Genomic DNA, 24,750 nt, shown 5'->3' on the forward strand with positions numbered 1-24,750 from the left:
AGACTGAGGGTTGTTTGGCGTGAAATAAGAGTAAATAAAAATATAACCCTGCATTATTCCCATTGGTGCTTTATCACCCCAATTTTTCTTAAGTGCTCATAATTCCTAGTTGACAACTTATTTCGTTTTCTCCCTCCAAGTACTCCCCTGACTCGGTGAGAGTATAGCACACGTGTTATGGCGCAGTTGCATCTTAATTTTCCTTGGAGGTACACGTCGCATTATTTATTTATTTATTTATTTTTTACATAGTGGTCAGCATTTATCAAGGCCCGGAAGCTAATCGGGGATAAGGGTTATATCGTGTACAGTAATCAAAGGAATAATATCGTAGTAATCGTTGGTAATGGAGATTTGATAAAGTGTCTTACTTAAGGGGGGCCGTTCATCAGGAATTTGTTTATGTTGGACTTGAAGACATCCAAGTTGTAGTCAGGTGGGAAACAGGCAAACGGAAGAAAGTTCCACAGGCGTACACTTTTAAGAAAGAAGCTTTGTTCATGGAATCCTTTTGGGTGCGCTGTTACCCCAGCTGACTAAAGTAGGTATGATTTTATGACTTATATATTTTGATATTTTTCACGTGGGAATTAAAATTTGTATATACAAGCGCATATTATGCATCATTAGGCTACTCTGTAATATTTAATATGGAATTAATATGTTTTTGTATTTTCTTTATCGTGAGTTTTGGTGGAATTGTTATTTTATTTACAATTTATTGCTTTTTCGGTCTTGTGACTATGAGCTTAGTTAATGTAATATCTTAATTTTTACCTAGTTTTATCATTTATTTTATTCTATCATTTTATATTAATACCAGCAAGCTACAAGTGATTCTGATGGTTAAACAGAGACTGTAGATATATCCTGAACCAGCAGGATACCTATATCTTACGAAATAATAACACTATAAGCATTTTAGTACTGAGTTTATAAACACACTACAGGATTGACCATGTTTGGAACAGTCATGTGACTAACGCAAGTTAAATAAAAATCATGCAGACATGCATAACACCAATAGATAAAACGAATGTAAATTTGGTTCGTAATAAGACATCCGCACAAAAACACACACATATTACATACACATATATGCATACACATTTTCTACTCGTAACCTATACACACACATACTCACACACTCCGACAAGCGAATAGTTTTATCTTTTTACTTCTTATTAAATTATATATATATATATATATATATATATATATATATATATATATTAAATTTATCTACCTAGAGTTTCGCCAGAAGATTTTTTTTAGTTTCCTTTCTTTTGCGCTACAGTATTCTGTTCTTATTTTCTTTCGTATTTATTCATCATATTTTCCTGAATAGGATTTCAAAGTGAAAAGTAATCAGCATGTTCTCATTTGTTTTATACATAACTAGCCGAGATGCCTGGCATTGCCTGGATGTTTGGAGGTCTGTGTTGTGCAAAAAGAAAAGTGGTACTCGGTAAGCAGGCTCGAACCCGTATCACGAAGAAGGAAAAAAAACGTTACGTGTTTTCTGTTGCTTGCATCCATCGCCAAACCGGAAATGACGTAGGTTTAAATTAAGGCTAGACAAGCGAAATTAGGGGATGACTTTCGAAAATATTGGCGAAAAAGCGACCTCTTCTTGTAGAAAAGTGCCCACTTGAGGGTGAAGAATTGATGTTTTTGGCCAATTTTCGTACGATGGGTTGAACTTCAAAATGATACCGAATGATTCTCGTGAAAATCCGTCGCCCCTGTCAAAAGTTTTAGGCAGACATACATACATACATACATACATACATACATACATACATACATACATTTAAACAGACACGTGAGATTTATATTATAGATGAAATCCACCAAATAATTATGATACTACAAATAATTACGCTGATGGTTTTAAGGTAATATATTTGATTTTAAACAACTTATAAATGAGGCTTACCAAAAATATAAAGCTAAAATAACTTGAAATAGCTCAACTGTTAATAAAACATTAAACCCGCTATTTGTTTACAAGGAAACAAAAATGCACTCGGGTAGATTTAATTGTGGAGGCAAATCCTAATTATGTATATGTTTGTATGTTATTTTATTTTATGCGAAGGCTTTATTGATTTCATAAAATATTTCATCATTAGTAACAAATAAAAAATATTAATAATAATTAATTGCGTAAATATTCATTGTTTGATATGGATGTGGACTTAACTTAGATGCTGCCTCATAAGGCTGGGGGGCTATATGTTTTCGTTTTGATTCCCGTAAGTAACATTTTTTTTTAACTTTTGAAATAACTGGTACAAAACTATCTATAACTTTTATTATTATCCCATAATAATACGAAATTTGCATGAATAAAAAATATCATCTTACAGCATATTTTACAGCCTGGCAAAGACAAGCGGTTGCTAGTAATCCCATAAAAATGTTTACGATTGCGAGCATAATTTAGTAAATTGTCTTTAGTTGGTGTTTAATAATTCCGGATCAGATTTTATGCGAATCAAAAATATTTGATTTTCTTATTGAAAATGTTGTTCATATAATTCCTTTCAACAGCTATTTTGAATCCTATTTTTTAATATTTACTTACGGTTATCTAATAAAAAAACCCTCTATAAAAAAAATATATAGCGATGGTGTAAAAGAAAAATAATGTATGTATAGTAACCTTATACTGAGAATATAAAGCCTAATCACCGATTATAGTCTAGGGCGACTTGACTGTATACCGATTATAGTCTAGGGCGACTTGACTGCTATACCGAGGTGAAGGCGCCAGTCCATTCCCAATATTAACCCACTTATGCTTGATCTTCTTTTAGCAGTTTAGCAAGGAAAAATAAAGTACAATATTTTAGTCTTTATTAGGACTCGGCCGAGTATTGAACCCCGTTCTCCTTACTCATTATCGAACACTCTTACGATTACATCAAATATTTTAGTTAGTTTCAAATTACTTTTTAATATATTCGCAATTATTAACTCAGTAAATACGCACTTAAAATTTAATTTTTAAAAGACAGCTTTCATTTTGTTTCGACTTTTATTTTCTTCATGTGAAAATAGATGTTTGTTGGTTCTCTTTGACGATGGTTTTTGCATGGAATAAAATAATAATGTCTAAGTACATTCCAAAAGTCTTTGCGAAAGGAAGTTAAGATGCACATATAAAATATAAACTTTGACGCATAAAATATGTAAGAAAATAATTGTAAAGTCACGCATGTTGTTGGGGATTCACCATTAAGCGGATACATAGCGGGGAAAGAACCATTGGTTTCTATAGTAAGGAAAGAACTAACTGTGTGCAGCTGAGAGAGTTCACATAGAGTCAAAGGGGTGAAAAAGATGAAATAACACAAGCTTAGGATGAAGATGGCCCTGAGGCTCTCTCTGAACTGTCGTTTCATTCCACTCTTGCTCTTTGCCACTGTGATACGCATGTCTGGTGAACTTTTCTGCCAAAGTTGACGATTGCGTACCCATTTCCCTAAGTAAAAGTTTGATAAAATAAGAAATAACAACGGTATACACCAAAATATCAAATAGAATACAACATGACTGGTTGAATAATATTTGCCAGCAACTACACAGATATTTTGTTGAAGCAGAGACAGGTTTGACCTCTTATCTTCATTTTGGAATTCACTTCTGCTTCCGGTCATGTTGATAGTATGTTGTGTATTATAAACGATGAGATTGTTATAGTAAAATGAAGGCGCGTTTGTACCTGCTAGTAAAAATACAGCACATGCAAAAGAGATCGGTCTGTGTTTGTGTTCGGATACGAAATAAGAGATGGGAAAAAGACAGCCGGCCATGCGTTCTACGGAGATGCCGACGACGATCCAAGAAGCAAGCTGGCGAAGGGTTCTCTCCAAGAATGACCACAGCTTGCAAAGGAACAGCGAATGACAATGCAAGTCTACATTAAACCCGTGTCGAAGGGTAAAATCCGTAAGAGAGATTCCGAGGATGAGAATATCGGTGATAGATTGGACAACCAAATAGAACCAGATTTTGCTTTGTTTCATGTGACGCTGCCTGAGGACAACATATGTGATAATTCCGAACACGGTGCCGAAGATAATAAATAAGGACCCCGCATATCGTATGACTTGCTTCAGCTGGTCTGGGAGGCTTTGTCGCATTACAGCATCTGAAAAACAGTGATAAAGATATATTGATCGGTTTAAATAATAATCATAATAATAATAATAATAATAATAATAATAATATGTGTTTATAGCTCATTAGCTACAGACACAAAAACACACATTAGCTACAGACTGGACATAAAACACAACGGAATATCACATGGAATTATGAAAACTGAAACTCTCAGCATTGTTTCCAGTTGTCCTGGACTTCTCCTTGCCACTGGACTCAAGCAGTGCTGATTCAGGAGAGGTTTGGGAGATTGCTCAACCCTTGCCTCGCAATTACACACGCACCTGCCCCTACAGGGGCAGGTACTTTGTCTTTCGTGGCTGAACAGAGGCGTCGAGGTTTATATATATATATATATATATATATATATATATATATATATATATATATATATATATATAATATAAAGCTGAATGTGTGTGGGGGTGGGAGTCACGAATAAGCTCCTATATGGTTGACTATTTTAAAAAGCTGATTACATATAATGATAGACGTATCGAGACACAGGAATGGGTATGTTTGATCTGGCAGAACGGTGGTTCATTAAAATTGTGAGGTGTGTGTTCGCGCCTTGTCCACAAAGTATGGAAATTAAAAAATTAAAAAAAAAAACGTTTACAGGTGTTTTTGATATAGATGTACATAAGAATACTTTGATAAGTATGTTTTAACTTAAATAAGGATAATATAATAAAATTGGGGGGTCTGCATTCGCGCCTGGCCTCCATAGAATGGAAATAGGCACAAACTTTAATAAAGACTTTTCATATCTATCTGCGTAAGTATACTTTGATAATTATGTTTCAGTTTGAAGAAATATGGTATAATAAAATTATGGGGTGTTCGTTCGCACTTGACCTCCATACAATGGAAATATGTCACAAAGTTTAACAAGGTTTTTTTAATATAGATCCACAGAATATTGTGATAAATGTTTCAGCGTGAACAGGTATGGTATAATTAATTATGGGGTTTATCTACTTTATTTTTACTTCCTTCATATTTTGCTTTGGTTTTGATTTAACACAAATTTACAACCCTTCCTTTTCATAACCTATCATACTTTCATAAATCAGAGTTCATTTTCTGTAGGCTGTTTTTGACACCAATCAACGACGGGTACTTTTGCTAGTATATATATATATATATATATATATATATATATATATATATATATATATATATATATATATATAAAGTTCATAAGGACCCGTGGCACAGTGGCTAGAGTACTTTGAAAAATCAATTTTAAAAGTGATATTATTTGGAGGGTTCAAAGTTCAATTTTCAATAGGGGCGAACGAAAAATACCGAACGAAAGAAACAATTGCAACTTTCTTAGGACCTATATCCCCTTATGGCTGACAGAACTAGACCATCCTATCCCTATGAAGTAAATAAAGGGTTCCATTCAAAATTTCGTCTAAATTCATGAGTTCGACATTAATATTTTCGAGTTTGACAAGATACACCTGAAGAAGGTCGGAGGTTACATCGACGGAAACCTTGTGAAAATCACACTCAAGATGAGAACAGTAGTCCTATGATATATTATTTATTTGGAATTCATTATTGAGATGATATTATTTTTTAATTTATTTATAGCAGACTATGATTCTCATCTTTCTTTGTTGTTTTGCAACGTTTTCTGCCAACTATTCCTCTGGCCTTCATTAGGTGGGAATCGCGATGGGATAGGAACTCCGAATCTCATAACTGCATTCTCAGCCATCCATTGTTGGTCAAGTAAGCCTTTGGCCGGCTTTGGGAAGGATTGAAACCGCTATGTTAAGACAATTTTCACCTGGGACCGTAGAGATTCAACATCTCTATCCACTGAACCACGGGCCCTGAACGCACAGTGGATAGAGACGTTGAATCTCTACGGTTCCAGGTGAAAATCGCGGTTCTCACCTGATGAAGGCCAGATGAATAGTAGCTGAAACGTTGTGAAACAACAACTAAGAAAGATGAGGATAACAGTTCGCATTAAATAAATTAAGTCCGATGAATCCAAATTATACAATTAAAGAAGTATAAATGTTATTTTTTTACCTTTATCAATTTCATATCCATACCTATGATTATTTTTCTTATTTTTAAAACAGTGATTTGGATTTTCTATAGTTTATTTCATATTAATTAGATATGTGTGTGTGTGTGTGTGTGTGTGTGTGTGTGTGTGTGTGTGTGTGTGTGTGTGTACAAATAAATATAACGGGAGATATAGATAGATAGGAAATGATTTTAATAAGTTTCTAGACTTTTTTCATATAAGCACTTTTATTGATAGTACACAAATGAAACTCTAGTCCTCTACAAAGTAATCTCCTCCGGCTGCAGTTCACTTTTTGTATCGTTCCAACAATTTCTGCAAAATCTTCATGGAAACCTTCTTGTGTGAGTGTGTTAATGACCCTCGTCATAGCCTCTTTCATCTCCTCAATTGTCTTATACCGACAGCCTCTAAGGTTTTTCACGAACTTGGGGAATAACCAAAAGTCAAAGGGATCAAGGTCTGGACTCTAGGGATGGTGAGAAACTGTCTTGTATACTTTTGTCAAATAGTCTGTGACAAGGATGGAGTCGTTGGACTACTCGGTTGGGAATAAATTTGCACAAATCTCCCGCATGTTCAGTTCGTTGTGAATAATTGTGTGTACAGTTCCCATATTAACATGAAACTGTGCATGTACTGTCTCCATAGATACACGACGGTCCTTATTCATGAAATTCTTTATTTGGCCAATCAACTCTGATGTTCTTACTTCCTTACTCCTCCTACACATCTCATCATCCCTCACAGACACCTTGCCTTCCTTGAATCTCATATGCTATTCAAAATGTTCGATTCATGCAAGGTGGTCCAAAAGCAGTTTGAAGGGTTCCATACGTTTCTGTGGCATTTTTTCCAAGGTTAAAACAGAATTTTATTATATTGTTTTTCTTAAATGTCCTCACTTCTAGATTGCATTTTTGAAATTCGTCAGCTGTGACAATCACGTTTTAGTAAGGTATATTCTAATTCTGTAACTGTTCATTTGGACATGAAATCATAAAAATCTCTCAATCATCTCATATGATATCTCGCAATAACAGATGACAATTTAAAATGGCTGTACAAAAAATGCTTGGAAACTTTATTGGGGTATATATAACTAGGGATAAAATTCAGCGAAAAGCTAATAATACCAGAAAAGATACATTACAACTAAAAGTCATTCATGAAAAAGTCCATTAATAAATATTCAAAGAAATAAGTCTTTTACTCCTTCACTTAACGTTCACAGGGAACATGAGTTGGAGCAGATACATTGAGAGCATTGCCACGGCCGCTGCAAGGAAGGTGGGCTCTCTCTCTACCCTGGTAGAAAGGTACTTATGCCTGAAAGTATCCTGTACTTATACAAGGCTACAATTCACCCATGTTACATTTGGGCTGGTGCACATGCTACGAGTCATCCGCTCCTGAACAGGGTTCAAAAGAGAGTCGACAACCTGATAGGTCATGAACTGTCATCCAAGCTTCAACCACTGTCCCATCGACAAAATGTTGCATCCTTCTGCCTGTTTTACAAGTATTTTAATGGTGAATGCTGTGATGAACTACAAGCCCTTGCAACCCCTTGACGTAAATACCCCTGATAAACTCGACACGCAGCCAAGTTTAAAGCTGAATGTGTGTGTGTGGTCACGAATAGGCTCCTACATGGTTGACTATTTTAAAAAAACTGATCACATATAATGATAGAAGATGTATCGAGACACAGGAATGGGTATGTTTGATCTGGCAGCATGATGATTCATTAAAATTGTGGGGTCTGCATTCGCGCCTGATCCACAAAGTATGGAAATTAAAAATTAAAAAAAATCGTTAACAAGTGTTTTTGATATAGATGTACATAAGAATACTTTGATAAGTATGTTTTAACTGAAATAGGGATGGTAAAATAAAATTGTTGTCTTTGCGTTCGCGCCTGGCCTCCATAAAATGGAAATAGGCACAAACTTTAATAAAGACTTTTCATATCTGCCTGCGTAAGTATAGTTTGATAATTATGTTTCAGTCTGAAGAAATATGGTATAATAAAATTATGGGGTGTTCGTTCACGCCTAACCTCCATAGAATGGAAATATGTCACAAAGTTTAACAAGGTTTTTTTAATATAGATCCACAGAATATTGTGATAAGTGTTTCCGTGTGAACAGGTATGGTATAATAAATTATGGGGTTTATCTATTTTATTTTTACTTTCATCATATTTTGCTTTGGTCTTGATACCCCCAAATTCAAACCTAATTTACAACCCTTCCTTTTCATAACCTATCATACTTTAATAAATCAAAGTTCATTTTCTGTAGGCTGTTTTTGAACGCAGTCAACGACGGGTACTTTTGCTAGTATGTATGTATATATATATATATATATATATATATATATATATATATATATATACACAAAGAGGATAAATTAATATATATATATGCATATATATATATATATATAAACAAAGAGGATAAATTAATATATATGCATATATATATATATATATATATATATATATATATATACATATATATATACACACAAAGAGGATAAATTTCATACTAGCAGTACAAATTTCAACTTAATGAATTAAGATTTACAAATAATTAAATAATTCTTTGTTGTAAAGTAGCTAAAATAAATACCTTTGTGTTATTACATTTTACTTATATCTGTATATATGTATCTGTCTATATCTCTCTATATCTATTTATTTACACACACACACACACACACACACACATACACACATATATATTATGAATAAAAAGATGAGAATAAAAATGAAAACCTAAAATAGATAAATGGTTATCAACGTTTCATCCCTATTTCAGGTTACAGACCACATGTGAGTTAAGAGGAGGTTAATTTATATAATTTTGATAAAATTAATAAGGGTTTAACTAACTAACAGATAAATATATATAAAATACATGAAACAAATATAAAAATAACATTTTAAAAAATTAAACAGTTCAGTAAAGATGCATATATATATATATATATATATATATATATATATATATATATATATATATATGTGTGTGTGTGTATGTGTGTGAAGTCTGGATGTATATATACATGGAATAATCCAATGACCCTACATGCACTTCTAAAAATTCTTTTTCAGAGTAAGAATGAACATAAACTTCTTTTCCTCTTCACTTGCATGTGGTCTGTAACCTGTTTCCTCGGCATTTTTTAAACCAAATCCTGATGATGTCCCCTGAAATAGGGACGACACGTTGATTACAATTCACCCATTTTAGGTTTTCCTTTTCATTCTCATATATATATATCTGATGATTGCAACGTCTTGTCAGACGAGTGCCACTCCCTCAGACATTTAAAATCCATGAGCCCAAATGTCTGAGGGAGTATCTATACAAATATGATGTTAAAGAGTCTTAGCTTTGTACGACAGCTAAGTCTCTCTCTCGGTTCAAAATGTTGAGATCCAGCAACAAGCAAGAGCAAGATAGCCAGCAACAAATTAAACTGCAGACCAGCTTAATGCGCGTACTGGTCTTCCGCTTTATGGTTTTTTAAATCAGAGATTTGCTTCTCCTAGAAAGGTTGCCTTCACCACGGCTTACGGAAGCCCTCTCTACCCCAATACACATATACACACACACAAATATACACGGTGCTAGTTGGCCGTTGACCCAGAAAAAGAGTTCATTCGCCCTTTGGAAGGTCTTGTTTTTAATCCTTCAGGGAGACTAGTCACCCTCCTCACCAAACAATTCTGGTGGGGGAACCAGTTTAGTCGCCGGTGACCCGACCATGAGACAGGTAGTACTGGGTTACATGGTACCAGTAGCATATGACATGACCTGACATCTCATATATATATATATATATATATATATATATATATATATATATATATATATATATATACATATATATATATGCATATATATATATATATATATACATATATATATATATACATATATATATATATATACATATATATATATATATATACATATATATATATATACATATATATATATATACATATATATATATATATATATATATATATATATACTTCATTTACTCACATAAATTAATATACAAAAGTATAAATTTATGCGTAAACTTTAAGTATTTACTTCAACAGTGCTCAATACGTAGGTAGAGCTAGTTAGTAAGTTATAAAATATATATGGCGATTACATACACACATGAAATTAATATTAAATTCACCATTAATCATTTATAAATTCCTTCTTCCACAATGTTTCAAAAAATGACTTCTCTTTAGATAAAAAGATATGCACAAACTATTATTTATAATTAAAGTATTATTTTGCTGTTTAGGGCACAAAATGAAACTGCAAAATATCAGTAGAATCATATTTGCATAAAAGATAATGAACAATTTAATGAACATACAGAAATATATGTAACGATATTTAGATGCAGATGTCTATGTACATCGGGAAAATTAAAGGGTGAATTAGAATCCGTGCAAAAACTATAAGTTGTAAATCCGGGTGGATAAAATCCGGGTGAGTGAAAAAACAAAATCCAAGCTGTAATATTGTTTTCCATATAGTACATTAGAAAGGTTGTTCTTCCTTAAAGTTTTTCAATCCAACAATATACATAGCCAAATGTCAGACCGAGAGGCAGCCTGCTTCCTTTGACGAAGATGAAAAAAATGTAATGAAATGAAAAAATAAAAACTAAAGCACCCAATCTATTTTTAGACCAAATAATATCAGTTTTCAGAACTAAAATGTGAAAATGGTCAGGAAAGTTATAAACGTCAATAACGAATTAAAAAGAATTAATCTAGAATTAAAATAAAAATAGAGTGGGTTGAAACTTACCACGCGATAATGAATTAAATGGCCTATTCCATGAAAAATGGTTAAATTAGTTTGAATTGTAAATTAAAGCATTGTAATTAAAATACTAATATCAAATAATTTTAAAAACACACTATCATCATCATCGGTGGTCACTCGTGTTCGAGTAAGACTGTCCTCTGTTGTGGCTTCTGTGGGTCCTCAGGTGAGCATAGAGCCCAATCCTAGACCCAATTTTTCTTGTGCAATTTGGGCAGATAAAGGTAGTGATGGTGGAGTGGGGTTGGGTGTGTCTGGTTGATAATCTGTCCTTTCTGTGCTTGCGTTTATCCTCAGCAGCTTGATTTAGGTCACTGCTATAAAGCGCAGCATCTTCGTGGACAGCGCTCCTCCATGCCAACCTGCTCCCAGCCACGTCCTCCCATGTCTCAAGGTCCATGTGAAACCGCTTTAGATTTACTTTGATGTTGTCCTTATACCTCATCTTTTGGCCACCCTGGGCACGCTTTCCCTCAACAAGCTGAGAGTAGAAAATCTGTTTTGGGAGGCGAAGATCCGGCATTCGGACAACTGTGGAACTCTGTTCCGTCTGCCTGCTTCCCTCCGGACTACAACTTGGATGTCTTCAAGTCCAATGTTAACAAATTCCTAATGAACCGCCCCCTTAAGTAAACACTCCATCAAATCTCCACACTAACGTAATGTACTTGCAATAACCCTTATCCCTGAGTGGCTTCCGGGCCTTGATAAGTGGTGATCACTGTGTAAAAAAAAAAAAAAAATTAAAAAAAAAAAATGACCAGTCCATCTGAGCTGGCGTTGAGCAACAGTAGCGGTGATAGTAGGAATGTCAGCCTCACTCAGGACGCTGATGTTGGTGCATCGATCCTTCCAACTGATTCTGAGGATTTTTCGGAGGCATCTTTGGTGGTACGTCTCCAGGGTTTTTACGTGCCTCTTGTATGTGGTCCAGGTCTTCGATCCATAGAGAAGAGTGGGCAGCAAGACAGCTTTGTATACCATGATTTTGGTCTTTGCCAGAAGGTCACGGTTCTCAAATACTCTCTTCCTTAGCCTTGAGAAAGCCCCACTGGCACAGCTGAGACGGTGTTGTATTTCATCATCTATGTTGGCTTTTGATGATAGGATGCTGCCTAGGTATGGGAAGTGGTCCCCATTTTCCAGTCTAGCGTTGTCGATGGAGATGTTTGGGGGTGAGACTGGAGTACTGTTTGGTGGTGATTGATGGAGGATTTGACGCACACACACGCACACACAAGTACACACACACACGAAAATTGCTATCATCTATTTAGATAAATGATAGCAATTTTCGTGTTTTTTAATCTTTTTATATTTAACAGAAATATCTGAAAGAAAAAAAATATTTATATATGCATATTTATTAATTAAAAAGATTTTTTAATTTTATGATATTTATGTTAAAAAAAATTACATTTTATTTTTAAAAATAATTCCACAGATGTATATACATGAGCTTTTTAAAAGGGAGATAATTCATCCAATCCCAACAGTTTTACTTATTAAACATAATTTATTTACAAAGAATTTAGTTTTGTTAAAGTATACAAGAAGATGTACCCGGCGTTGCCTGGGCGTAAAATACGCATAAATATTATATTTTAATTAATGCAGAATTCTTATTTATCATCAACAGAAATAATGTAGGTATTAAACGTAACGTTAAATTCTTTTGAAAGAATGAACTAAAAATAATGAAACTCAGAAACGGAAACGCATGCATGCGAGTATTTTGTTTTCTTCTGAACAGGTCACTTCTTGTAAATAAAAAAAAAAGTACTTGAACTGAGTCGAGTCCGATAACCATTACACCAGCTTGACATAACTTCTAAAGAGTCTTTTCAAACTAACTTAACATGATGAAACGGTCATCTTTCACGATTGCACATGCACAGTTTTGAAACAATTGAAAACAGATTTTTTAAAATCCGGTGGATTCCCACGTACCATTGTTTCAATTTTCACTCTTTAGCAGCCCTTTGCTTCCGGATGAAAACGGAATAAAACTTTTCCACATATCTGAATTATCTGTACACCACATTTCAAGTCTGTAGATCAAATATTCGTTGAAGTTGAGAAGTGTTATCACCCACACACACACACACACACACACGTTCTCATTTTATAGATATATGGATTAATCAAAATTTTTATGTGGAAACTGCATAAAAGAAATTTATATATATGGGTGTGTGTGTGTGTGTGTGTGTGTGTGTGTGTGTGTGTGTGTGTGTGTGTGTGTGTGTTTCATTAAACGCCTGTCACAATTGCTGTTAATTTTTTTCCTCATCTGTTCAAGTTTATGGTGATTTAAATATTTTTTTTAATTGCATTTTCATCCCAAACAATGCACAGTGCCACGTTGGTGTAGGGTGTAGGGATACTATGGAGGGAGTTGAGCAGCAAGATATCTGTTTACATTACACTTGAAATTCTGCATGTCCAAACCGCTGGGAAAACAGGAACCTGGAAGTAAATTCCAAATTCTAGCAGTTCTGGGGAAGAAACTATTAAAGTAAAAGGCTTTCTGGCATCTGGGGATGTCTACAGAGTAGGGATGGGCATTTTCTGCTTGTTTGTTAGGGGTATGCATGTCGAGGGGGTAGAAGAGCTTGTAGTTTTTCGGAGTGTCTACTATTAAAATACTTGTAGAACAGGCAGAGTGATACAACATTTCGTCAATAGGACAAATGTTGAAGCTTAGCTGACAGTTCAGGACCTGTTAGGTTGAGGACTCTCTTTTGAACCATGTCCCGGACTGAGAGGCTAGTAGCATATGCGCCATCCCAAATGTGACAACAATACTCCGTACATGGGCGAATGGTGGCTTTGTAGATGTACAGGATATTTTCAGGTGTAAATAACTTTCTAGCATGGTAGAGAGAGCCCACCTTCCTCGCAGCAGTCTTGGCAATGTCTTGCTGTATCTGTTCCAACCCATGTGCCCTGTGAACGTTAAGTTGAGTAGTTTGAACAAAATACTTTCAGGTAAAATATCTTTAGCTAAAGCTATTGGTGGTCGAGAAGGTTTCTGATAATTATTAAAGGAAATGAGCTTAGTCTTGGCAGCATTGAACATTACCATCCATTTTTGTCCCGTTCTATTACAGACTAGAGGTCTTTCTCTAGGGTTTTCGCTATCTTGGATATGTGTTCATTTGTTTTCCACTCATGCCTGTTATAGAGCATGCTGTCGTCAGCAAATATGCCCATCTTGGAGACAATTTAATCAAGGAGGTCATTTACGAATATCAGGAATAATAAAGGTCCATGGATCGACCCCTCAGGTAAACTCGCATTTATATCATATTGCTTTGACATATAACCATTGACGACAATCTGGGTTTTTCTCTTAAGAAGGATAAAGTTTGTTAAGTATTTGTCTGAATTCATGAGAAGACCATCGTGCCATACCCTGTCAAAAGCTTTAGATATATCTAGGGCTACTTCTCTCCCCTACCCTGACTTATCCAGTGCATGGTATATATGTTCAGAGATTACAGTTAGGATATCTGCAGTATAATGGACTTACCTAGATCCATATTGTTGATCGGACAGAAGTTTAGCAACTGCAAGGTAGTGGAATAGACCTTCATAAATATGGAATCAAATATTTTGCTGAAAATGGGGAGGAGACTAATGGAGAGATAATTTAATAGTTCAATTCTTTCACTAGAATACATGGAAACAGGTACCACAGATGCAATTTTCCATCAGTCAAGGAGCAAAATCCGTTTAGGCATTTGTTGAAAAGTTTGGAGAGAACCGGAGCAACCTCAGCAGAGCATTTTTTTAATAGTACAGCTCGGATGAGGTCAGGTGCACATGCTTTTGAGGTGTCTAGGTTTTTTATTATATCATGAACTTGAGATGAGGTTATTTTCAGTTCATCTATAACCAAAAGAAAATCAGAGAGGGAGCATTTTGCTGGGTCCAAAGTAGAGTTTAAAGCAAACTGACGGGTAAGCATGTTAGCTGTCTTGGTTGCCGTGCAAACAACCTCATGATTTTTTGGATAGTGAAGGAATTGTTGATTGCCCAATTTTTACTACAATGTTGTAGATTTTCCAGAAGTCACAGGTTCTTTTTCTGCTTGTGGTTTTGGTATATTCTCTCTTAGCTGTCGTTATTTCTTTCTTAGAATTACTTCTAGCTTCTATAAACTTTTGTCTGTTTGTACTGGATTTATGCCAGATAAATCTGTTGTATGCATGTTGCCTTTGAGTAATGGCAGCTGCACAAGGTTTGCTATAGGATTTCCGTGTGGGAACATGCGCTTCAATTGCTGCTTTAAACCATTTAGTGGTCTTATTTGCACACTGTTTCACAGGAAAAGAAAAGATATTTCTCAATAGGGCATCTCTAATGTGTTCTTTGATGGCATCCCAGTTAGCCTTATTGTAATGACAAGTTGTCATTTTACATAATGGCTCTTCAACTTGTGATCGAAAGTTTAGAGTGATGTCTATTATTATCACAGCATGATCAGCATTCCCGAGGGGGCAATGAGCATTTATTACACAATTCTCAGGAACTGATGTCAGAAATAGATCCAAAAGTGAGGCTTGCTGGCCCTGACGATCTTAGAGACTGGTCTGGAATGTTGGTGTCTGCGTCAAGAAATGAGATATAGAAAAGTTATGGATGATGCTACCAGCTACATCTGTGTAGTTATAGAAGCCAAGCCAATTTCTGTGCTGGGCAATAAAGTCACCAAATACATGTATTTGGGACCTGTGTCAAGAGAGAGTGTTACATCTCTGCTGTCAGAGACATGCTTGATTAGAGTACAATTCTGGGTCGAGGAAGAAAAGAAAACATAAGTAGCTAACACTATGTTGTAACGTTAGTCGAAAGCACATGAAAGCCCGGTCGTCTGATTCTAGTTTAGATTCCCTAGTCATGGGGAGAGTGTTAGGAATATAGACTCCAATCAGTGCATGTGTCTCTCAGAGTCCTTACGACAAAGTGGAAGATAACCAGACATGTTAAAGTCGTTAGAAGGGATGGAGGATGGCAAGTTAGTTTCACTTAGCGCTAGGATATCTAACTTAATTTTAAGTCCATGGATATTTGTAAATGCGAGCCTCAAGGGAGGAGTTGCATCTCGTTTTTTTTTATTGTGTGTCTGCTTAGTGTTGTTTTTTGTTTGTTTGTTTGTTTGTTTTTGTTTTTTTTTTTTTTGTTTTTTTTTCTCTTGTCTGTACTTGTATGTTTATTATGAAATGCAACAACTGTCTAAGTTTCTTTGAAAAATAAAATTTCAATGAAGAATTTATCTGGTGGGTGCGCTGCTTGTATATTATTTGTACTCTACGATGTTGCTTGGGAGTTTTCATACATTCACTTTAGATTTCATAAATTGCTTTGGCTCTTTTTTTTTTTGTAAATTTCTTATTTGAAAAAGTTTTAATTTTGGGAAAGATCATTTAATTATGATATGTTACTTGAAAACAAAGCACATTGGTGCTGCAAAAAAATGATTGTGAAATCTTACAAATTTTTGAAATTTAAATCCCATGCATTCGTTCGTGTTTCTAAACTGTTAGATTTTTAAGTAAAAACCAGCACCCACAGGTGCCGTGTATGCCGTCTTCCTACACACTTTAAAACGAATTTAAATTCATCCATTATATTTTTTAATTAATGAATTCAAATAGATTATTAATTAATTGATTTTTTTAATGTTTAACTATTATAAATCACATTTATTTACGTACATGCATAGCAATTCCTGGGAACATATACCCGAAGAAAACAGTTTGAAATAAGTCATGCACCATTCACTATGACTATATAATTTCTATAGCTACCTACCTAGAAAATGGAACTAGTAAATCTGACGTAGTGATATCAGGTAAGGAAAAAATAAAAACAACCTCAGTAGAAGTTATTGCCCTCAATGATTGGATTATACAAAGCTGAAGAGAAGATAATGAAAATACCAATGTCTTATGTACGACATGAACAAAAACTGGAATCTTAAGAAGACATTAATCATTTCAGTAATTATAGAAGCAATTGTACTCATAAAAAAAAGAATTTCAAAAACTATCTGGCAAATATACCCAAGGACAGGAGAAATACAAAAAATTGCATTTAAAGAACGGTTAGAATTTCTTGGTTTGAATGTTTGACATCCGATAGAATTTCCTATCCCCAACTAGAACAGAATAAGAAAAAAGTAACATTTGCGATCAGGGGTTTTCTTTTATATAAAGAAATCTCTATATCTTTAAACGTAAGAATGTGTGTGAGGACTCAACGAATGCTTAATCTGCAAACTTGAAATGTATTATATAGGATATTCAGACATATATAAAACTTTGTAATCGGTCTTCATTCAAAACAAATGGCTGCTAAGGAGTACAGATTGAAAAAAATTGGTTTGTGGAGCTCATCAGATATTTATCTGTTTGTTAACTTTTTCACGAATGTGCATGCACTAATCAGTCATTTGACCGATTATTCATGGTAAGAATAAGTATATGTTTAAACACCTTTTTAAAAATGCATCATGCTGGCCTAATGGTTATCGTGCTTAACTTACTGTCTGTAGGTTTTGGTTTCGATCTCAGCTCAAGTATTATTTTTTCTTTACTTACAAGAAGTAAACTGTTTCTTTGCTTTTTTTTAAACATTTTTTTTGTTTTATTTGAAAGTATTTACCGTTACGTATAATACCTACAGTATTTCTGTTTATAACCAATAAGAATTCTGCATTAATTAAAATATATTATTTATGCATATTTTACGCCGGGCAACGCCGGGTGGCATGATAATCTGTATATCTATAAAAGTGAGAATATATGTATTTAAGAAGACTTTTAAACCTATATACACAACGAATTCTTTATTTACACATTTGAAATGTAGTATATTAGTATACAGAGTATTCAGACACATGGAAGACTTTTTAATCCATTTTCGTCTGAAAAAAAGGATTGATAAGGAGTCAGAATTGGAAAATTGGTACGTGCAGGCCGTCCAATTGTTATCTGTTTTATAACTGTTTCACGACTGCGCATGCGCTAATCGTTCACATTATGTTGAGAATAAGAAGGTTTGAAACCTTTTGGAAGAAATGAACTGTTTAGAAAAAAACATAATACTTGCATGCACATGTCTCGGTTACTTTCTGTTTTTTAATTTTTTTTTACATAATTTTTTTAAAGGAATGTAACGTTACGTTTAATACCGGGCAACGCCGGATACATCTTCTAGTATTAAATAAAGATAAATAATGATAATCCGATAAACGTTGGAAGGTGTTGGGTTTGGCGCTTGTGAAATGCCTGCATATATTTAGATTCGTGCGAGGCTCCACAAACCATAAGCCCATCTATTTTTGGCACATTCACATTAAATAATTCATAAATACGATGATAGTTAACCACCCTGTGTAGAATATATACAGCATGGGCGGCTCGCACTTACATACACATTACATATACATTCACAGATACAGGCACATTCGTATGGTTACTTGTAGTAGCAGCACTACTAGTGACACTATCCTTCAACAAGTCTTTTCGTTGAAAGCTATTTTTTACTCCATAAATTTTTAGTAAGACAACAAACAGGATACGCCAAATGTATACTAGCAAGAAGACCCAACACATAATCACAGTATAATCACGTTGCCACACCGGTTTTGTTAGATCACCAAAGTTAAGAAACGTTAAGCCTGGTCTGTCGCAGATGGGTGACCAATTTGGGAATTCCAGGCACTGCATGTAGGGGGACGTCGACACCTCCCTGCAAGAGTTACCAAAAACCTAACGTCGTCATCTCCCCATAAGTGGATATACAGGCAACAGGGACCGTTTGTGCATTTCATACTTCTATGGAATTTCCTCCTTTGGAGGAAACCGGTTAAACCAGCATAGGGTTAGTGCCACTTTCAAGGAGATCCAACGTTGCCCGGGATAAAATGAGGATAAACAAATGTTCTGCACTTAACCAGCATAGGGTTAGTGCACCTTTCAAAGATATCCAACGTTGTCCGGGATAGAATGAGGAGAAACGAATGTTCTGCACTTCTAAAACTATTATTGTCATCGTATTCGGTGAAATCGCCCATTTTTTGATTGATTACCTGCTCTAGTTGGGGACTCACCATGGTGCATCGGGAAAGCTTATCATGCCTCTCCACAGTGACTTAGTCCACAATACAGCGTAGTCTACCTTGCATTATAAAGAACCTACTGTTGATTTTAATTTCTTTTCATAATTATAATTCGTTGCATTAAAGTTTAAAAATCCAACATCACTCATCATGCTTTAATGGTGTTTTAAACAGAAATATCCATTTTGAACGCACATGCCTTATCAAAGAATCTACTGTTGATTTTATACATTGGACCCTTCTGCTTATTTCATGATTAAACTTTTAAACAAACTTGCGCTGTTAGGCTGTATAAGGGTGTTTGATCAAAAAAAGACTGTTTCTTCAGCAATAGGATTTTTCGATTATCAATTTTCAATATACATATATCAAAGGAATATCAAGAGAACACTCCCAAACACATGAAGTACATTTGTGTGATAGCCGTTTTAGAGTCCATTGGGAACGAAGTCACGCACAAAGTTCTTTAAGGATGGGCACTGTCTGTGGAAAAATAAATAAAAGGCGGTCAACTAGCGTTTATAAAATGCTCACAGCTTCCACACTTTCCAACATTCTAGATTGTCTAATGTATTTGCAGGAATTCGGCATGTAATAGTTCCTAATTCCCTTCATTCCTGTGGCTATTGTTTGGTGGCACTGAGGTAAAAGTTTAGCAAAGGTAACTCCAAGGCTGGGTTCGAATCTCATTACCAGCAGGAATTGTCAACCCTACACTGATGAATTCGTAAGCATGAACTACTAGTGTTTGTAGGCATAAAAAATATAGTTTATACAATTATATAAAATAAATTCTTGTGTGAGTTTTTTTCCTATGGACTTCTAAACGGATCGACCGATTTTCTTTTTCAAATTCTACACAAATGTATATTATGTGTCTGACAGTGTTCTTAGATAGGTGTTGTATCTCAATGTCTTCAATAAGTATCGATAATCGAAAAGATTGAAAGACGGAACATGTAATTAGTACTTAAGTTAACGCCTTATACAACCTAATATCACAAGTACATTTGAGAAATTTTATGCACATGCAGAAAAGCTTGGCGTATTAAATCAGCAGTATGTTTCTTGATGTGACAAGGGTCCATTCGAAATGAATCTTTCTGGGTAGAGCATAAATGAACCATAAAACTTAACCTTTGCATTTTAAACATTAATACAAGCTATGATATATTTTTTTTTATAAAATGAACAATAGGTTCTCTACAGTGCAACGTAGACTACAATGAATATGGACTAAGTCACTGGGGGAGTCCTGTGAAACTTACTCCCGGTGCACTAAAGCAGGCAATTAATCGATTTGATCCTAAAATGGGCGATTTCAATGACAATAAAAGATGGTAAGGTGAAATATTCGTTAAGCCTTTTTCAAACCCAGGCAACGTCAAGTCTCCTTGCTAAGATACATATGAAGGAGGAGTATGTGTGCACTTGTTGTGTATGTATATATATATATATATATATATATATATATATAACTACTTAATTTACTCACATAAAATTAATATACGAAAGTAGAGATTTATGCGTAAACTTTAAGTATTAACTTCAAAAGTGCTCAATATGTAGGTAGAGCTAGTTAGTAATTTATAAAATATATATGGCGATTAAGCTACACTGAATATTCCGCGTTTCATCCACTCTAGGACTCTTCAGGCTTATGCATATATATATGTATATATATTTAAATAAAATGGGTTATGTATATATATATATATATATATATATATATATATATATATATATATATATATATGAAGAGTTTTAGAGTGGATGAAACGCGGAATATTCAATGTAGCTTAATCGCCATATATATTTTATAACTTACTATATATATATATATATATATATATATATACGTGTGTGTATGCCATATAATCGTTGCTTATTGTGATCAGACGTTTGACTTTGGAATCTCAATGGGATATCAAGATCAGAGTCTAACCACATATGGGAACCGTGATGCATGGATCAGCAATCCGTTGATGAATACAGCTACTCCTCACTTATGTTTAGCTCTTTTGTGGTAGGGATACTTGCTTACAATTTCTTTAAAATGATGCCCAACATGTATAAACATTTTCACACCTCTCCTTTACTTAAAAATTCACCAAAATCAGTAATTTAACCAATTTTAATGAAATTTTCAGTATTTATCAAATAATGATCACAGAATATAATAACCCCATTATTTTTATTTGAATCTCTATGTGAATTTATTATTTTGTTTAAACAAAATGCATTTTTACTAAAGTTATTGTTTTAAGTAGCATAAAAAAATGAATGTATTTACTTTTGCATTCTTTATTAAAATATAGCATTTTAAATTGTAAGAATATAAAAATATTTGTTTAGGAACATTACGGAAATAGCACTTAAAGTTTATACAAACGAAATCGATGAAAATCGAGGAAAAATTAATTTCTCGAACTAACCATAGTATCATTGAATTAAGCATTGTTTATTTTCGTACAAAAAAGTATAACTACAAAAATATTCCCTTTTTTAAGAGTATATTTTTAGCGTAATTTTTATATGTAAAAGTCTAATATTTTCCTTGCATGAATGAACGTATAATCTCTAGCGTAACATAATTTTTATATAATCTGGAAAAATAAAATAAATTGGAAAAAGTTAAAAGCAGGAACACAAAAATAATTAAATTAATAAATGGTAAAAATTATAAAAATGTTCACGACAGGAATGTATGAATGCACGGCTAAGAAAAAAAGAAAATAAGTCGGTTTTGCACTTTTCCCCTTTTTCAACCACGTCATTTTCATATAGGTTTTTGACTTTCTGACACTTCGGTCTTCTGAAGAACTCATGCTAGACGGCTTTTAGTTTGTTTTTCTTGTGCGAAGATAGACTGATCCACTTTTGGGATCGAATTAAGCTTCTTTTTTCGTACATAAATGTGTTTTATTTTTTATTATTTAATTAAATAGCACTTAGGACTTTACTAATTATCTTTGAAATAGTTTCAGAAAACTAATATATATCTTTCAAAGAATTTTTACAATTAATTTATTTAAATTCAAATTTTAGCTGGACTTGCCAGTTTTCGAATGTCGCCATGATTTCAGCAGAACATTTTTTACGTGTAATATTTTTTTTTTCTCCTTTTGGATATTGACGTTAGATTTTAATCTTCCAAATATAATCAAAAAGTAATCGAAAACCTACAAAAAATTATGAGAACTGGGCTTTCAAAATTATGCCCTCCTGTCAGTTGTCCGACATTAATGCACGTACCTAGTAAACCATTATTCATATTAATTTGAGAAATATTGCGAACGTAAACCAAAACAGAAACACGAAGCGTAGAGGCAAAATACTCGATTGCTGGTCTTATAATATTATCGTTTACTATTTTTTTTTTATTCATACATTTTATTTGCTTATATTATCTAAAAAGTTTTTGTTTGTTTTCCTATTTATAAAGATGGACAGACTGTACTAATCGAACATCGTATTAAGCGGAGAGACGTTATTACGTGAAAGAGTCACGTTTAACAAAAAAATGAAATTTAAAAAAGAAGAGACTACCTACTTTGTTTCTTCCTATAATTTAAAGGTGTGGTTTCAGTTGTGCGGAAAATCTGATAAACAAACGGGCTTCTTCTCGGCTGCACTTTTGGGATAGTTCGAAATATACTGTTGCAAACAAGAAACACAGATACATTCAGATATCCCGGAATAATTATGAAAAAGTAACCCCATGAAAAGAATAGAAAAGAAAAAAAAAAGTAAGGTGATGTAAAAAGACAGTTTGCCGGAGCATTCCCTCGTCTGGTTAATATATAAACAGGGAAGGAAACGCCAAACGATTTATGTTACGTATATACGAAAGAAACACAAAAGTGAAAAAACAAAAAAACATTCCTGTATGGTTTGACCTAATTTGATAGGCCAGAGTTATTTCCCTTACAATGTGCAAATTTACCCAAATTACAATAGTTGTTACCCTCTCTCTCTCTCTCTCTCTCTCTCTCTCTCTCTCTCTCTCTCTCTCTCTCTCTCTCTCTCTCTCTCTCTCTCTCAGAGTAAAAATAACATTTGCAACAGAAAAATTTACTGCCAACGCGTTTCATTTACAGTAAATAAATATTCCCATGTTCGCTCTTTTTTAAACTGTGGCTTATATATATATATATATATATATATATATATATATATATATATATATATATATTGGTAGTAATTATTTGTTTGTTTAAAACAAAATATATAAGTGTGTCACCCAAAAGAGTGCTCAATATTTAGACAGAGCCAAAATAAGTGAATTTAGTTTACAAACAAATGGCTACACATAAGCATATATGTTTCAGCGAAAACCCAGTAAGGGAATCGCTTCGTCAGGCCAAGGACAACTCTGGCTGTTTCAACTCAAACATTGTCTATTTATAACTAGGACTACATCATATTTAAGTGTAAAGGGGGAGACAGGACCTAAAGAGAAAGTATATACATTAAAATGTGATCATCCATTATGTTAATTATATTAATTTATTTATTTTTTATTATTTTCTTTAATTCATAGTGCATCAAGAGTTTCAAGTAGAGTTTCGATATTATCAGTAAATTCCTAGTTCCGTAGGTAAGTTGTGTAGAATAGGAACCCAAGTTTAAAAAAAGGGGACGGCTGTATTCACTTGTAATATGTACATCATAAGTATAATTATTTATTAACATTAATATTAATCAGTTAAAATATATAGTTATGTGAATAATTCATTAGGCCACTAACGTTTAAAATAAAATAAATAGTTTATGTTTTTTGAAAAAAAGTTTACGATGTAATGAATAATTAACGAAATAATGTCAGTTATATTATTCATTGTAAATGCTAACGTTGAAAAAAACTTACGTGTGTAAATAAATTAGTGTCCGTATAATATTATTTTGTAAATTCTAACGTTTCAAAAATTACGTATAAAAATAGGTGATTAAAGTATAAAAATACAATAAATTAGGCTCGATGAGGTGACCATTAAAACCTACGTTAAACGATTATGAAAAGTATAATTATGGTAAGATAACTACATTACGATTAAAGATAAATAAAATAAAAAATAAAAAATATCTTTAGTTAAAATTTAACTTATTAGGTATAGGGTATGATTATTTGATGTTAAAATACAAATGTTTAAAATAATTAACGTTTAGAATAGTTTCAGTATAGAATAAAATTAATTATGTGAAAAGGATAAAAGGGGCGGGGGAAACTGGAAAAACTATAAAAATATTATTTACAAATTTAGGCGTTTTATAATTTTTTAAGCGCATGTATCTGAAAATGCTTGCAGGAGATGACCGATTCTTGTTTTATATTTAAAAGTTTGTCACGGTCTTTAAAATTAGTAATTTCCATTTTCTCATGGCATTCCGACCGCCTAACATCTCCCATGGCAAAAAGTGATAATGTAAAGCAAAATTTCAAAAGAACCACGGAAATAATATATATATATATATATATATATATATATATATATATATATATGTATGTATATATATATATATATATATATATATAT

The 24,750-nt window shown here is 33.5% G+C and overlaps 2 protein-coding genes across 6 annotated transcripts in view; one reads left to right on the plus strand and one right to left on the minus strand.

Moving 5' to 3' along the window:
• LOC145277468 (pleckstrin homology domain-containing family G member 7-like) overlaps positions 1-24,750 on the plus strand; it is an 817,656-nt gene that overhangs the window by 727,058 nt on the left and 65,848 nt on the right. The gene's annotated exons all lie outside the window — the stretch shown is intronic.
• LOC145277469 (uncharacterized) lies at positions 2,849-22,898 on the minus strand. The gene is made up of 2 exons (XM_080128835.1): positions 22,767-22,898; positions 2,849-4,159 (listed from the first exon to the last, which is right to left on the minus strand). Exon 2 carries the CDS (start codon positions 4,149-4,151, stop codon positions 3,027-3,029), a length of 1,125 nt encoding a protein of 374 aa, XP_079984961.1. The 5' UTR covers positions 4,152-4,159; positions 22,767-22,898; the 3' UTR covers positions 2,849-3,026.

This window comes from Euprymna scolopes, chromosome 6 (assembly GCF_053919585.1).
Source record: "Euprymna scolopes isolate OS-2025 chromosome 6, ASM5391958v1, whole genome shotgun sequence".
NCBI classification, from domain to species: domain Eukaryota; kingdom Metazoa; phylum Mollusca; class Cephalopoda; order Sepiida; family Sepiolidae; genus Euprymna; species Euprymna scolopes.